Source organism: Aulonocara stuartgranti (assembly GCF_965226115.1).
Source record: "Aulonocara stuartgranti genome assembly, chromosome: 2".
Lineage (NCBI taxonomy): Eukaryota > Metazoa > Chordata > Actinopteri > Cichliformes > Cichlidae > Aulonocara > Aulonocara stuartgranti.
Genome location: NC_138940.1, coordinates 33,011,056 through 33,028,624, shown reverse-complemented (window position 1 = coordinate 33,028,624; position 17,569 = coordinate 33,011,056). Strand labels below are relative to the sequence as shown.

General features: G+C 37.8%; 2 protein-coding genes across 2 annotated transcripts in view; one reads left to right on the top strand and one right to left on the bottom strand.

Moving 5' to 3' along the window:
- LOC309714696 (neuronal acetylcholine receptor subunit alpha-7-like) overlaps positions 1 to 11,178 on the bottom strand; it is a 37,786-nt gene extending 26,608 nt beyond the window's left edge. The window contains exon 1 of the mRNA XM_082547327.1: positions 10,667 to 11,178. Within this exon, the coding sequence (XP_082403453.1) occupies positions 10,667 to 10,736 (70 nt within the window). The 5' untranslated portion in view covers positions 10,737 to 11,178. The remainder of the gene's footprint in view (positions 1 to 10,666) is intronic.
- Positions 11,179 to 15,874: 4,696 nt separating this feature from the next.
- LOC309691217 (uncharacterized protein C3orf85-like) lies at positions 15,875 to 17,131 on the top strand (the record flags this gene model as incomplete). The annotated part of the gene is made up of 4 exons (XM_082508810.1): positions 15,875 to 15,908; positions 16,145 to 16,269; positions 16,348 to 16,433; positions 16,735 to 17,131. The coding sequence occupies 4 exons, from the start codon at positions 15,875 to 15,877 to the stop codon at positions 16,811 to 16,813; spliced, it is 324 nt and encodes a 107-aa protein (XP_082364936.1). The 3' UTR covers positions 16,814 to 17,131.
- Positions 17,132 to 17,569: the final 438 nt, after the last annotated feature.

Genomic DNA, 17,569 nt, shown 5'->3' with positions numbered 1-17,569 from the left:
GTCAAGAGACAATTGTCTCAGTCTCAGGAACCAAACTTTGAGTCTATACTGCCACTGGAACAAGTAGTGACTATCTCTGCCTCCTTCAGAAAGCTCACAAACACTGGTAGGCCACACACTGTTGCAGAAAAATGCACTTAATTGTGGATTACTGTGGATGAAAGCACTTTTTTCAGGGTTCTGTTTGAGTTAAATTTATTGTTTATGTGAGAGAAAATTCAGGAATTGTCAGAAGGACGTCTACTTTACTTCAAACAAAATACTTAAGCAGCCAAGTTTTGAACAAAGAAACATTTTCTTCAAGTTTAACCAAATTCTCTTTTCGACAGACTTCTGCTGTTAATACTTCTCAATTAAACATAAAACTTCATTTTATTTGGTGAGCTAACTGCAGCTAGTATGAAGAAAGGGGACCCTACCACATCAGAAGAACCTGGACCTTTCCCAGAGAGCAACCACAGAAGTGAGTGAGAACAAGAAAGAAAGTGGGAGAAAAGCTGTGTTGTCATGCTCAGCCCCACTGAGCCCGCTGCAGCCCATTGTAGTTCTATATTTTGCCTTTCTCCCTCCCAGTTAATGACGTTCGGTTTCATCCCATGGCTCTGATGACCTGTTTACCCTGTGTCAGTATCTTTATCACCGGTGAAACACTGAGGCATCCAGCAGGAGATTGCTGCTGACTCACTGTATACAAACAACAACAATAAAAGAATATGCAACTGTAAATTTAAAAAGAGGCTAAATTTCATTTTTAAAAAACAGCTACCTCTGAGTCAAGAACAAACACAATGGCAATGTGTTGTTGATGTCAATACAAGTCTCATCCTCATTTCCACATTAGACACAGATTCCACAGAAACAGGTGATTTGTTTTTAACTCAGTACACTCACAGGCTCACAATGATGTGTCCACGTTACAATTCATAATGATTTGGCACTCTGAGCTTACCCCGAGGTGTCTGCATGCATTTAGTTCTAATAAGGAGAGCCAGCCTGCTCCTGGTCACTCCAAGGCACCACCAGGGGGAAAGTTTAATGCATTTCACATATTCAAATGGTCTACTACTACAGACCATGCCAATTTTATTTGTGTGGATTTCCTTGACATGAAATTTATTAGAAGAATATTGGATGTGCGCTCTAGCTCACAGATGACTGTGGAACTGAATGGAGAGGAAATTAAAAATGTGAGACCCATGGAGATGTGAATTTGGTATGAATATCATTATGTTTTTAGCTCTGTGCTGATAAGACAACCTGTCCAGAAATGTGTCGCTTGTCTCTCAATCAGTCTGTGTTGATGTTGTATGCGAGCAAAAATTTAGAGGTCTTCAAATACTAAAGAAATTAATAATGATATTGGTGCTTTGTGGGATGGACTCTTTTAGACATAGTCTAAAGAAACACCTTAAATCTGCAGTGCAGGTCTTATCTTTCTAACTTCTGGTTCTTATTTTTTAACTTTGGAATCAGACGCTGCTCAAAACTTTCCTTGGTCTTTCCACCACCTCCACCTAGCTGTAGCTTGTTCATTTTCCAGTGCAATGATTTTTACTTCCTTCACCTCCAACAAATTACACATTGCTCTATAAACTAAAAAGTATCACTATAAGATACCAGATTTTAAATTTTGAAAAACTAGGTAATAGCAAGGCAACTTTCATAATATCATTAATGCTAAAAGACTTAATCAACGTTATGAGAACTTGTCTGAGGGCTTAAATGTAACCGAAATTTGTTCTTATGTGATCAGTGAAGCTCAAATTATTCGTTTTAGTACAAAATATCTACGATATCTAAATTATGTGTTGTACGCAAATGTCACTGACTTAGCTGAAAATGGATGGATGGATGGATTTATGTTGATTATTTCCACAAATATAAATTATCTGAAGCACTTTTGAATGTCAAGAGCAAATCTTTACAAGAAAATGAAAAGTACATTCTCCCTTTTCTATCCTTTTGCTCTTATTTACAGAGAATGAGATGGCGCACACAAAAATATGAACAAAACCATCCAAATCAGCACTGTCACCTATGCAATTTATTTCCAATCAGCTGCAAACAAATAGCAGAGTCGTTTGAGGTCGAGGTCATGTGAGGCCAAACAAACAGGCAGAAAGTGACCATCGCAAAGTGATTGTGATTTTGGGGTGGCATTTAAGCACATTAATCTTCTCTCTTTCATGCTCACAAATTAATATATACTGAGAAATTCAGCTATTTGATTCTGTCCCTTTTGGATATTTTTACTAGGTCAGTATGTTCAGATGAGGCTTCTAAACAGGCTCATCAGACAGGCTATTCACACACAAACAGCCTGAGGGACTCATTCTCCTTCTTGCTGTCACACATACCTCTTAGACAAACACCCAAACAACAGGATTGCTATTTTAAGCAGAGTACTAAATGACCAGCTCTTAAATCAGGGCCCCTGTTGTGGCCAGGTAAACCTATCCACTCTGAGCTGCTTTCCATTGTGCAGCGATGATAATGGCTTTGTTTCTCGGTCCATTTTTTCCCTTTGTCAAGATAATCTGCCACATGAATCATGAATATTAGGTAATCTATTGTGTAGATTACCTATACAGTTAAAAGTGATTTAATTACTATTATGCTTTGGGCAAATCCAAAATATTATGTAACTAAACTTGCAATATTGACATAAGGCTGAGTAACTTCAGTTGTTTTCACACATGCACAGCAGCCCTCGACCTTTTTCCAGCTCAGCTGCAGGTAAGAAAGCAAATATCAGACACTGGATCGCATTAAATTGTCTTTAACCTGCCATCTCCATAGCAGATAGAACTAAGACAGCACCCTTACCAAAATCAAACTGAGTGTTTCCTGCAGTGAAAACACATCTACAGCAGACCTACCTGCTATTTACTGCATGTGAATAAAGGACTTCAGGCCTGTTTGAAATTCATGCCTGAAAATTGCTAACTAACTTGAAGTTATTGGAGTGATTAGTTGAGTGAAAACTAATCAATGGGAATGCTGATATTTAACAGATAAGTGGTAACAAATGGGACAGAAATGGTGTGTTTAGTATTCTTGGTGTGCCTGTGCTATGTCATTGTATCAGCCCCGAGGTTATGAGGACATGTGCTAGCCGGCTGTCTGTGAGTCACATTTTACAACCTGAATCTAAAACTGAAGACGATACTGGTGCTGTGGAAAACATCACATCTGGTTCTTATACTAAACAGATGACACCATCAGAGCATATTGACTATTGACCAGTTACTGTAGCACTGGAAAGACTGGTTCCCAGATCGGGGTGCAATGATGCAATCATATCCATGCTGCAGAGAGTTTAACCCCATCAAGGGGCTGCATTGTGGAGGATGCAGGCCCCTGTGGTGCTCCACTGTGCTGTCTCCATTTATGTTTACTATCCATAGCTCAGACGTTCAGGACTTTTAGACCTTTTACTTAGGCAAAAGGTTGAAATACTTGTGCCACTCCATCTCTTCCTCATCTGCACTTACCTCTGCCTATACCCTGAGACAGTGACACCCATCATCAGCCTTCAAATGTATAACAGTAGTGAGATGATGCAGCAAAATTGCATCTCATGAACATTAATCAATTTAAAAGGACTCAAAAGGCATTATCTCCTAATGTCAAAACTGTCTTCAGCATAATATATAATCCATAAGTGATGGAGCAATTGTTATAGATGTTTTTTTCCTGCAGCTGGAGTGTAACAGTCTTCATAAACTGTTATTCACACCAGTGATCTTGCTCCTAGACAGACATTGTTCACAGTTAACCCGGGGACTCTGGTATAGCTGGGACCCCCGAGGTTCTAAATGATGTAACTTTAATCCTGGTGAATAAACAGCAACACTACAAAGCTGTAGTAACAAAAGGCTCGGGAAGATTAAAATACAAATAAAAGGCTTTAAAGACATTCACTTTAGTGTGACTCAACATTAATTTACATGCAGCCAGCAGGTTCTTTCTTTTGAGGTTTGTCCCTAAGAGAAAAGCACAAAACATACAAATAAAATAACTCTACACAAGAAACAGATCTATTATTATTTATCGTAATTTTGTTTCACACAACAAACTTGGCAAATCTCATAAAACCTGATGCAAAAAGCCAGATCTATCATCCAGTATGGAACACAAAAAGGCTCTGAGCCCACAGTGCCCTGGGACTAGAGTGATGAATCTGGCAAGGACTATGCTGCACAAAGGAGCTGCTAACAGAATGCCACTCCCTGAGGGCCCGGAGAGTCAACATCACAACAAATGCTACGCATCTAGACCCTTTCTCATGCAAATATATGGCATTAGTGCACTGTATTTATGAGTGTTTGCGGAAGAAACAAATATGGAAAAATTTCCACTATTGAATGAATGTGCAATATATCTGATGCCGAAGTCACACCGTGAATGTTTTTAGTCCAAAGATGATAAACTTGCTGAATATAAATCAAATCTGCTGGCAGCTGGAAAAATAAACATACCAAATCAGAATGTAAACACAGGCTAGAGTGCAAACTATAATACATTCCTTGTTTGCAGTTAGGCGTAACATATAAACATTTAACAAATACTGTATATTTTGCTTAAATAGACTGGGATGTAACGTAACTGGGTCTTTTTGAAGCAGTATCAATAGACGGACTTCTCAGCTATGAAACATACTGATATTTTTAAAATGCAGTCCGTCCTGCAGATATCAACAAATTATAAGATAAGATAAGATAAGATAAGATAAGATAAGATAAGATAAGATAAGATAAGATAAGATAAGATAAGATAAGATAAGATAAGATAAGATAAGATAGAACTTTATTAATCCCTCGGGTGGGTTCCTCTGGGAAATTCGATTTCCAAAAAAGCACAGCACCGACAGAAGTTACAGAGTTATACACACACACATATATATAAATACAGAGGCAATATAAATAAAATATACGAAGGGGATAAATAGAATAAATAGGAATAAAAATAAAAATACAAGTGAATTGCACATTTCAAGTATTGAGTCTATTGCACCGTTGACTATTTACAAAAGTATTGCACAAGGTATTGTACAGTGAGGTGAAGAGGCACTACAGCTTAGTTGTTCCCTCCTTTGTCCTCCTGTTTCCCCTCCCTCTCCCCACCAGAGAGGAGTTAAACAGTCTGATGGCGTGTGGGACAAAGGAGTTTTTAAGTCTGTTAGTTCTTGTCTTATATGTCTGACACAAAAAAATACTGCTGCAGCATTGGTAATGAATGCGTAACATCACTATAGGCAGGATGATAGGTATACCTTGTGTGATCTTACACATTGTTCTGTCGATTTTAAAGGTTAGTTAGCTTTTTGAATCCAGAAGTCAAGACTAAAAGATGGAAGGTGACTGCACAATTAATCAAATTTTAATCTGAATCACAATTTCAACTTCCTGCAGTTTTAAATGAACGTGATTGACTGATAATGAAAATGTGTGCTACAGCTAGACATGAAGTAAAAGCAAATCAAGCTCTCTCTGACAGCGTGCCTGCATGTGCCAATCACAGCTGTTCCTTGCACCGCAGAGCCTGAAATTTCCTGAATTCACTTGACTGCAGTGATATACTACATATAACAGAACGTCAAAAACAAAAATCAAATGTCTGGCACAGCAGAAGGCAAAGATTTTGATCCTAGAGGCAGATCATTACCTGTAGTTTGGATATAATTCAGATTTAGGGCCAGTGATGTCAACCTAGAACAATTGTCCAATGTCACTTCAGATGTCCAAGATAAGTGACCAAAAATACAATGAGTAAGGAAGGTTTCAGGAAAATGGTCAACATAGTAAAAAAGAAGTTATCGCCTCGCACAGTTATTTTTTCAAAACAATAACAGCTGCACTATATGCAGATCATTGCAGGGGAAACAGATTTTCACAGGTTCAAACAAATAAAGTTTAAGACTTTATAATTTGCTTCTAGGAGATGGAATTAGATCAGGACAACACACCTTGTTTTACACCACAAACTCCTACAACTAACAGTTTGTCAATTTTAAAGTATTTATACAGCACTTCAAATCTTCTTTTTTACTCTAAATAAAACAATAATAGAAAGGTGAACAGCATAGATATGAATCTCTTTTGTAGACTGTGGCCAACACAGTACAGTGACAGTGTGGAGAGATAATAGAATCCAGACACTATAGTGACAGAAACAAGAAATAGCAACATACTCCAGGGATGAAACAGTGTTGAACAGTATTGAATGGCACATTTCACTATATGCTAATTCAATGTGCTTAACCCAGAAGATAAAAACATAAAAACATGTATGGTGTAGGTTTATAATAAAGCAGTAAAAATAACAAATTCAAATAAAACAAGACAAACAAAAAAAACCCTATGGAGTGTAAGGCTGTCTGAATAAAAAGGTTTAGAGGTTGTATTTGAATTTACACACACATTTAATAATATCTCAGGTCAGCAGACAGCTCCTTCCAAAGAACAGAAACACAATAACTGAAAGCACCCTCAGTATAGTGAGACTAATCCTGTCATCTCAGTCTGACGACCTGAGAGTTCTGACTGGTTAATAAACAGTGAGCAAGTCAGAGATGTAGTGTGGGACCTAACCATTGAGAGCTCTGTGATATAATAGGCTTAATCCTTGAAAGGATTTTAAAGGTAATTCTATATTGCACTTGGAGTCAGTGAAGTGACTTCAATACTGTGTTAATGTGGTCAGATTTCTGTATACTGTGATTGCTTATGACAGTACTAAGTGAGATCGTGCAAATTGTAAAGAGTAATGGACCAAGGGCAGTGCTTTGAGGAACCCCTGATTTAGGTTTTAGGCAGATCTAAAACTGCTAATTAAAATAAAAACTTCCACCCACCAGATATGAAGATATGATCCAGATATGAACCAATCAAGAATCTGACCCGTTTAACCAACTATGTCATGAAGCAGTGTGGGATCATCTTGACAGAGGACAGAGCAAAAGGAAACCAACATCCAAAGAGCTTTTCTATGTCTTTGAAGAGGCCTGGAGAACTATTCCTGAGGACTACTTAAAGAAATTACCTAAAGCTTTCAGACTCTGTTGAAGAATGAAGATAATCACACCAAATATTGGCTTTCAAGTTTGTTCACATATGACTCTACATGTTTCAATAAGACGCCGGACATCTTTCCCATTTTCTAACAACACATTAAAGAATGAGGGGTGGCTCAAGACTTTTGCACAGTGCTTTTCTGTGTGATTCTGTTTATAAGAATCTGCATGATTCTTATAAACTGTGTGTTGCGCTCTGGCTCCAACACCAGGCAAGTGTGCATTCATGCAAATTGAGGACATATCTACACTGGCATGGTCTAGCAGCTCATTATTTTACTATCAGTCGTTTGGCAAGGAAACATATCAGTCAGGGGAGGTCAGCAGTGAAGCATCCAGATGTTCAGCAGCTCTAAACCTACATTTGAACCCAGGTCACTAGCCTATTACCTAACCTGATTCAAAATGCAGCTGGGGAGACTGGAAGAACATGAGACTCTGGGAAATTAGTTGATTTGAGTTAAGCAGGAAGTACAAAAAGAATCCAGGGAGAAAAAATAATTTGTGCTAGATGGAGGTGTAAGAGATGGATGAAAACCAGTCCATCACAGAGCCTTTAAAATCCTGGATTCCTTTACATTTCATCATATTCCTGATCATGCTTAAAGGACTTAAATTGGGGTCTCTGAACCTGTAAACTTCAATAAAGCACAAAATATTTTAGTGAGGCAGTAAGACTATGACTTAAAGTAGTGTAAAAAAAAACCCTAATAAAAGGGTGAAACTAGAGAAATGACCTAGAGCTAAAAATGATGCAAGTAAAGGAGACCGTTAGGATGGAGATAAAACAGAAAACTGTAATTCATATAATAGATTTAACCATCCACATATTCTGTTGCTAACTAATAATGCTTGTCACTTCTCTGTGCAGCTCTGGGCTTCCAAAGAGCAAGCACACACACTATAACCATTCTGTGTGTGGGATGTTTAAATCAACTGATGAACCATGAACTCATCCATTAACACATCATTTCCAGCATTGTGTGACTGGCTACAGTAGCGAGCATAATCGTGTATGATGCAGTTTGTTAATGGACCTCTAGATAGATGAATTTATAGAGGAGAGATTTACAATCTATGGCCTCCTGACACCACTGTAATCCTAATCCAGGAGCTAAGACCTCTGAAGTGCTGCACTGAGTCTGTGACCACCACATCTCGTATACACTGAACACAACCCACATGCTTTTACAGATTTGGAAACAAAAATCCTTCAACACCTACATGGTTAATGCAAAATAAAAATGTTTTAGGTTTACTTTTAAACATTTGAGTTTAACTTAATAGCAGAACAACCTGTTAACTATTTCTGCACAACATGCTGTGTTATAAATGTTTGAGTAATCACAGACTTCCAAGGGTGGTAAAGGATGGGAAAATAATTTGAGGAGAGCTTTACAAATAAAGATAACCAAAACTAGAAAACGTTAAAGAGCTCTACAACATCAGTTTTTTCGGGTCACTGTTCTGTTTTGTTTGACTCAGTAGAGTGGAGGAAACTACCATAAGAACCTCTACATCCCTGTTTTCAATTGAAATCAACCTTAATTAATTTTTTAATCCAAAGTAATCATTAATATTTTTTCATTAAGTATAAAACTCTACTATTTTATTTTACTAAACATATAAACAGTTTTTATAGAATATTAACATTTATAAATATTCTGCACACACATACAGGTACACACATAAATTTCTCCCACCACTACCACCCTAGCTAGCCATTCTAGACATTAACAATTTAAGAGTGTGTACTTTGCATGTTGTTCCCATATTTACATGAGTTCTCTCCAGGTACTCAGGCTTCTTCCCACAATCCAAAGGCATGCAATTAGTGAGGTAAGGTTAATTGATCATTCTAAATTGCCCATAGGTGTGAATGTGAGTGTGAATGGTTGTGTTAGCCCTGCGATAGATTGGTGACCTATCCAAGGTGTACCCTGCTGCCAAAACAGAATAGAAGGGATGGATGGATGGATGGATGGATGGATGGATGGATGGATGGATGGATGGATGGATGGATGGATGGATGGATGGATGGATGCAACAAATACAACTCTATGGTCAACCAGTATTTGATTTTGAAAACACTAGAAGACTAGAAACACTTGGTAGAAGACTAGTTCAGGTTGTTCTTTTTTTGCTTTGTCTTGTTTTTTCCCTGCTATTTTAAATAAAAACATCTGATTCTGAGTCACACGTATGCAGTGAGGCTGTTGTTTCAGTAGGATGCCATTGGTGTAGTCAGAGTAGTGTGTGTGTATGTGGGTGGGTGTATGTGTGTGTCTGTGGGTGGTTGGGGGAGGTTACAGTCTTTATATTGGACCCCTGTGAGTCTAAGCATGTTTTCTGGATGTGCCAGTTTACTCCCTGAAGTACTTTAATGGATTAATTGTTTTCCCTCTGTCCCCTTTAACATGGAGAGAGGTAATACCCTTTACTTGGCATGGGGCTCATCGCTTTTGCTTCATCAGTTATGATGCCCTGTTTGAACAGCGTGCTGTGGAGTCGTGTCTGTGCTTGATTTTTGGTAGCCACTTAAAAGACAGTAAAAAAAAAAAAACATCAATGGGTGAAACAAACCGTATCCATTCTGTTGCGCTTCCCTTCATTTTTTGGTTCATGTCCACATATGTCAATAAAGCAAAACTAAGCTTCCAAGACAGTTAAGTTTTTACTCTTGCTTCATGTAAAACAACAAAAAAGAAAGAGGTAAACCACACAATTCTGAGAAGTCATTACATGCTAACCCTGTTCAAGGATAACTAGCGTGCTATTACCAATACATGCCAACAGCCATATGTGACATGTGTTAGAATGTCTTATCACTTGATTTGACCTTGTCTCCTGGTCTTGCCTCCCTTCTGACTGGTGAAGTGGAAGGTGGCAGGTTCGGGTTCGCGGTGGACATATGTCTATGCATAAAGCAGTGCTTTGGAAAGCAGATTCAGCAAAACCACTGAGTTAAGTAACCAACCCAGATGTTAGATGATGATGCTGATGATGGGATGGGGCTTAGCAATGCATTATAGAGTCATGCATGCACATCATCATCATTCAACGCAGCAAACATTAATGTAGAGAGTAATGCACACATATGCTCAGTGTTTAAAAATAACTCTTTGCGTCTTTAACTTGTTTTTTAGTCTGAATTCTGGGTAGGAAATTCAAAGATTTATAAATCTTTGAATTTCCTACCCAGGCTATAGCCTGTGAAAGATTCAGCAGCCAGTGTTATTCAGCAGGTGTATGGTGACTGCTAAACAAAAAACCGTCACCTAGTCCTGTACTGTGAGGTCTTAAGTAAAAAATTCCACATTATATCCAGATATGAAATTATCTAAACGTACTCTGGTTTGTTTATGTCAGACAATTTAAAATTATCCTATCAATTTTGATTGTTTTTTAATGTTAGAAAACTTTCCGAAAATGCCGAAAAGATTCCCTACTAGTCGTTTGAGGACGTAAACTCAGGTCTAAATTACCATCCTCCTCAAAAAAACCAAAAACCAAAATCGTTTTCAAGTCGGTACCCTTCATTAGATCATCTGTATAAACTGGAGGGGAAGAACAACTTTGCCCCAAACCTACCTCTGAAAAGCATTGCGATCCAAATATAAAATCCAAGCGAACACGGTTTCCAAAACTTGTGGCACCGCATGCTGGCACCGTCCAGTGAACTCCAGCGGTTGTGTCGGCTAGACGGGAACTCTGATCCGGCTCGGCGGTGGAATGAACATGCGGCTGGGGAAAACGAAGGGGACCGGGACGGCGTGAGAGATTTGCAAAAAGAAAAGAAAAAAAAGACTGACAGACAGGAGTGCGGAGTTCAGATTGGCACGTTCACGCTGCTTCAGTCTCCCTCACACGCACACGCACACAACGCTGCACAGTGCACCTCCTTCCCAGCCTGAGTGCGCATCACAGGTAACACAACAGGATACAGTAAAGTAATAGCCTCTGTCACGGGAGTATGAGCACAGATGAGGCTGATGAGATGCCTGTAACCCAGTAATTGTGTGCTAACCCTGAAAACTAGCTCACATTTGAATGTTAAATCCTACAACATGCTCACGAGACACTGACTAAAGATTACATTAGTGTCTACTTAAACTCAACTAGTCTAATCAAATAAAGGTGCGTGTGCGTGCTGCCCACTTATATTGCTCACATTCTGGGGGTGATAATGTTAGTGTTTGACCTCAGGCAATGATGTAACGAAACCCTGAATGTAAAGTCCCCTGAAGTGATGGAAACAGGACTGTGTGTATGCTCTCCCAGTCACGCCTGTATACACTGCAGTCTATTACAGTAAACAGTAGAATTAAACAGGGACTTTTTTTAGATGTTCATGGAAAAAAAATCTTATCTTTCTTGCACAGAGTAAGGTATGAAGATTGATTCCATTTGTGCACTGTTATATAAGTACAGATCTAAAAGTAAATAAGGAATATGTAACCCTAAGTAAAACTCCAAATGGCATAAGTGCTCTGACAGTGTAAATAAATGTATTCATTAGTGAACTTAGGATAAGGTTATCAGTTGGTAGCCGTATATCACTATTAAGTGTAATAAAAGTTGTATCAATACTCTTATCTACCTCAGATAAACAAGCTACTTAAGCCCAGGAGTAGTATTGTAGCCTGAAAGTAACATCCTGCAAGATTTAAACCAATCTGCTCAGTCCAATCAGTCAAATCATTACATGCTTGATTCTATGCATAGCCTTTTCTGAGCAACTCGTAAAATTGGTAGTTGCCCAGTGACTGACATATATCTTTTTTCTTTTGCTAAGTGCACATTTAAATCAAACACAAGGTCAAAGAGTAGCTATACAAATACCAGATAAATAAATTTGTCATTTGTCTGTTTTTTTATCTCACTGTTTGACAGGAAAACTTACTCTGACCCAAGTAGCAGGTACAAATCACCAGTGCATACCCTCCATCTCCCACAGCTGTAGATCATCATTTATTGAAGTGCCACGCGTCGCACTGCAATTTCCCCCTTCCCAGCTTTACAAAGAGGTTCATCATCTGCATTTTTGTCATATTTGTCTCCTTTTTGTGCCAGACTGGCTTATAATCACATGACCTATTTATTCCAGTCCATAAATAATTTCAGTCGGAAATAGAATCCAACAGGCAATGAGGGGGAACATTGCATATTTCTCCAAATGTTCTCGCCGCCTTTGCTCCCTGTCTCTCTCTCTCTTCTTCTTCTCTCAATGGAATAGGGGCGTATTATCTAAGAAGCAGCCCTGCGCCATTGGTATTAGTTATTTTTCCTACCCCACATGGAGCTCCATCTGAGGAGATTTATGCTGTTAGATCTGATTTGGTACAGCATCCCATATCTGTTCAATAGGTGGTCCCGAAAGCCACAGTGGGCTGTGTGAAACCTCTGATCCCAACTTCATCCTTTCAAATAATCTCACTGTAAAAGAAAAAAAAAACATCTAGGGAGTGAGAAGGAAGTAAAAGTAAACAAATCACACACAGTGACACACCATGTCACAAAGCTTGAATCATCTCAAACTGGTTTCTTGAACAAGAATGCGAGTTCACTGTAATCAAATGTCTTCCAAAATCACCAGATCTCAATCCAATAGAGCTCCTTTGTGATGTGGTGTAATTGGAGATTTGCATCATTGATGTGCAGCTGATAAATCTGCAGCAATTGTTCGAATTGCCATCAATTCAATATGGACCAAAATCTCTGAAGTATTTCCAGAAACGTGTACAACAAAGAATTTGGGCAGTTCTGAAGGTAAAAGGGGTCCAAAACATTACTAAGGTGCATCTGACAAAGTGTTTGTTGAGTGTAAACATTAAGTGCATCATTATGCATGCAGTACTGTCTCTGTGTGTGTTTGTGTTTATAAAGTGATTCTGTGGCTCTGTTGCACCAGGAGTATTTTTTTTTCACTTTATGTTTTTCTTTCCACTGTTTTGCCTCCTCCTACACTCTGTATAGCTGTTTGCCCCCACTTAACAATGCACAGTGCACATTACAACTGCACAAACACACAATTTAAAAAAACAAAAACAAAAAACATCTCTATGCTCAAAGTTCTTAAAATCAATCCTCCAGCAAACTGGCAGCTGATGATACTCTGGACTCTTTCACCCAAATACTACAGTCCTTTTTCAGACAGACCGTTCAGATTTTCCACCCTAACGACGTGTACAGATGTATTCCCAACACTGTTGTTTGGCAAACGTATGTAATATGAATGAACATGAAAGATGCCACTGTGCAATTCTTATTTAATTAATGTTTCACCTTTTTGAGTTGATTGTGAGCTTCAGTGCTGAGGTTTAAAATGTCTCCAGTCCAGGAAGTGAACAAGAGAAAATGATAACCACAGAAAGGAGTGTAAGGACTGCAGGGAGCTGTTAATTATCAATTTTTTTTTTATAAATGGAAGCTGTTCTGTTTAATTACTTAATGTTATGACGTTACTGGTACTGCTTCCCTGTTTCGTCTTTGTCTTTTCTTCTCTTCAAATCCTTATGGTATTTTTCTACTACGTGAAACAAACTTAGCACACATCATTACTGACAATCACACATCGCAGTACAACTAAAAGCTGATAGTCAGAAAAAATAATCACAGATTTGTCACTATCTCGATATTCTCTCAATGATGAGAAAGTATGCATGAAATTTTCAGTATCGTAACATATTTTGTTCAACATCCATCTTGTCCTTTGCCCTGTTTCTAACTTAAATATTTGAAATATTCCCCATAGTCCCAGCAGGGCGCATATGTATGCATGTACATGATAGAATGAGGTCAGATGAGCTTTAGTTTGTATCTAAATCACTACCTTTGATGTGGGAGGTGTGCACGCATTCGTGAATCTGCATTGTGTCATTTATAATCTTTTCAGAAGTGTGTGCATATCTGAAATGTTTTCAACCCAAAAAATAAAATGCATCTTTTCTGCACTCCAATATGTGCTGGTTTGAGGTACGTGTGAATATCTAGCCCACATGATGAAGATCATCTTGGTCCGCTCAACACAGCTCGTCCTTTTTTGTCTCACTAGCTGCCAGCTTGCCATTTGTCTCTGTTAAAATGTTCAGGTGGTGACAGTTTATTATGGGATGCGACAGAAAGGTCAGACCTCTCATACACACTTAGTAGTTTACTGTAGAAAAAGGTCAGCAGTGTGTCAAGGGTAAAGGACAGACAGAGCGTGTCAGACGAACCCAAACAAAAAGAGCTAAAAGGTTTTGTGCGGTGTGTGGGGGCGAGTGAAAATGTTACACAGTTAAAGAAAAACAAATAAAAAATTATACAATTACGCTGAAAAATAATTGTATAATGTCACATGTGTATGAAACAATCATTAGAAAGTCTTAGGTTCATAAATAGTTAAAATTATTCTCAATAGTTTCTCTTTGGATAACCGTTACCCTCAGTTCAGCTTTTATATAGTTATTTTCATGTGGCTGCATCAGCGTTTGAGCGAGATCGTAGGCCTAAATATTACATCACACAAAGAAATTCACTGGCAGGCTCCTCCTCATACTTAAAAGGATGAGACCTAACGCAGCACCTCAACAAGTAAAAATGAAAATTAATCCTTCTGGGACCTGCTTTGATTTTTTTTTTTCCGGAAGTCTAAGCTGATTCAAAAGCAAGCTTTAAATTACCTTCCCTCAGAAAATGCTGCTTTATGTGTTAATATTTCCCTTTCATTAAATCCATCACATAAGTTGGAGTTTTTGTTTATTAATTAATCTGCTTCATTTTGTCAGTTTCACTCCTGATTTTATGTTAATAGTTTAATGCATCAACATCTGGCCACATTTATGTTTGTTTTGTTTTATTCTTTAAGTGTGTTTTTTTTTTCACGGTGTATTTTCTCATACTTATTTTCTTAATATACCAACACAGATTACAAAAATTATTTTGGAAAAATGGCAGTTGTTTTGCCATTTGTGTCACACAAAGAGTGAACGCTCTAACCAAAAGTCAGTGTGGATAGGACTACACCTAGTGGTAGAAATGTAGACATACACACACAAGCTTTACTTCTACAAGACTATAAAAATAGGTCGTGCGTTCAATAATATATGGTTATTTATATAACATAAAACATAAGGAATTTGGTAATACCATTTGAAACAGAAAAAAATATCTATTGCAATATAATGCAATAAGAGTTCAAAGTAACATGAGTGGAGAATCTTTTGTGGAAAAAGTTGATGCAATAATACCTTTAAAGTTCAACATAACTTTTGTTTTTAAGGGTTTTAAAATGCAGCCAAAAAGCAAAGAATAGCTGTGTCTAGAAAAAAGCTTTTGTAAGCATCTTTTCTTCGCTAATTGTAATTTATTTAAACCAAACACGTCTTACAGAATAAACGTTTTAGTGACTGTCATGGCCTAAAAATACAGCCGGTAACATCTCTATGCTGAATCTCACAGCCTGGCTGCTGTGGGGGAAGGCCTGCTGTTTGGTCTGCTGGCAACAGATAAATGTAAATGTTGACTCAGAGTGATGGCCTGCCCTGATGCTTGAGTTCTTTCATTCCCTTCTGGTTTCTGGTATTAAAGGAAAAAAAATCTATGAAGGAAAGTGTTGTTCACTTTTCATGATGGATTTTAAGCTGAATCCGAAACACTCACACATTCAGACGAATGACACCGCTGCAGGTAAATCTCCCTTTCTGTCTCGTTTTAATGAAACTTTACAGTATTCACACCTGACAGCTCAAGCAGTTAGATGTCTACACATTTCTCTCTTTCTTCTAAAACATTTTCTTTACTCATAATTTCACAGACATGAAGTTTGTGATCCTGTTAGCTGTTTTGAGTGGTAAGTTTTCTCCTCTGTTGTTACTGCAAGTATATGTGCTGGTGTTGTAGATTTAAAGTCATGAAACATAGTTTTGAAAATTATAGTTTTAAAATTTAAACATGCAGTGTTCTACTAGACCTACTTAACATCCAGGATTCGCTCATGACTTCTATTTATGTCAGTGTTGTTAGGAATTCTTATTTAATACATGCGCCTCCAAGTATTATAATATCCGTCAATGTTAATGTTTTTAGGGGGTTTTGCTGCCCCTTTCCTGAAGGAAGAGGAGGCAAAGGGATTTATCAGGCTGAAGAGACAGGCAGGATATTGGGATCCACACCACTCTCAGAACCAGTGGGGTTACACCGTTCAGGAGCAGGTAAATGTTAGTGAAATGTTCTAAGCATATAGAGTGAGTCACTTTAAGAATCGTTTCATGTAATTGTTTGTTCATTAGGCTAATGAGTACTGGACGGCCATTCGAACAGATGCGCAGTATTACATGGACATGAGCAACCTGATGTTTGACCGCTCTGTGGCCACGTGAGTGACGTAACTGTTTGTCGCTATTAAATTACATTTGAATGTTTCAGAGTCAGACTCTTCCAATTTTATCGAGGTAACGCATTATCATTTTATATGTATGTTTATCGAGTACATTACTTACGTAACTTTAAATCAAACACGTTTGCAAAAGAAACAACAATGGTTACTGTTTTAATGGTCAGCGTGCCCAAACCGAAGTAACTTCAATGAGCACTGTAACTTCCTTTTAATATAGTTATGATACTTTAGATCACACAAACTTAAAGCCAATATTCATTATATGTATTTTACTTTGCAGCGAAAACAACAGGATGTATATGGAGATGCTGCGCAATGCACGCGCCCACCTGGACAGCCTCACCGGTCGTAATGGGTAGTAAAGAAAAAAGAAGACTGGGGGCCCAAAATAAAAACAAATTAAATGGAAAACATTTCATAAAAAGTGATTTACATAAGCATATATACAAAATATTAGAAAGTATATAAAGACTTACTTGATATGGGATGTTTTTGAATATGTTCTCCATTCAGAGCCTGTCTGAACTGTAGATTTAGCGATCAAACGCACTATGACATGAACGCAACATTTGGACAGAAAGTCTTAGAATCTCATTAATTGGTCAGCTTTTTTACTCAAGTTAAGCCTCTCATTGGTTACGAAGCGTGACCATTATTTCCTATATCAGCATGGCGGAAAATGTTGTTTTTAGCAATTGTGTCAAATTTATTGGATTATTGTAGAAAAATGATGCAAGCATTTCATACAATAAAATCCAATTAAATTGAACTGAACATTTTGCTTCTTTAGTCTTTTGGGATTGTCTATTAATGGAAATAAAATGATTTTATGCCATTAATTAAAACGTATTCAACAGTATTCGAAGAATCAAACGAAATGAGATTCACCACCAGGTGGTGCTGCAAGATGCAGATTTTACTTCACAGATTTCAGCCAAAGCTAAAATGATCCTGTTTGGGGGGGATAAGTCATACCATTTGTGACACTGCAGTGACTTAAATTTTGCACACAACATGATGAGCAAATACTTTTTTTGCTGAATTGTAAGCGAGTCTAAAAACAGCATTATCTTAAACAGGCTTGTGTATTTAAACCAGCTTTATTGGTTTGATTA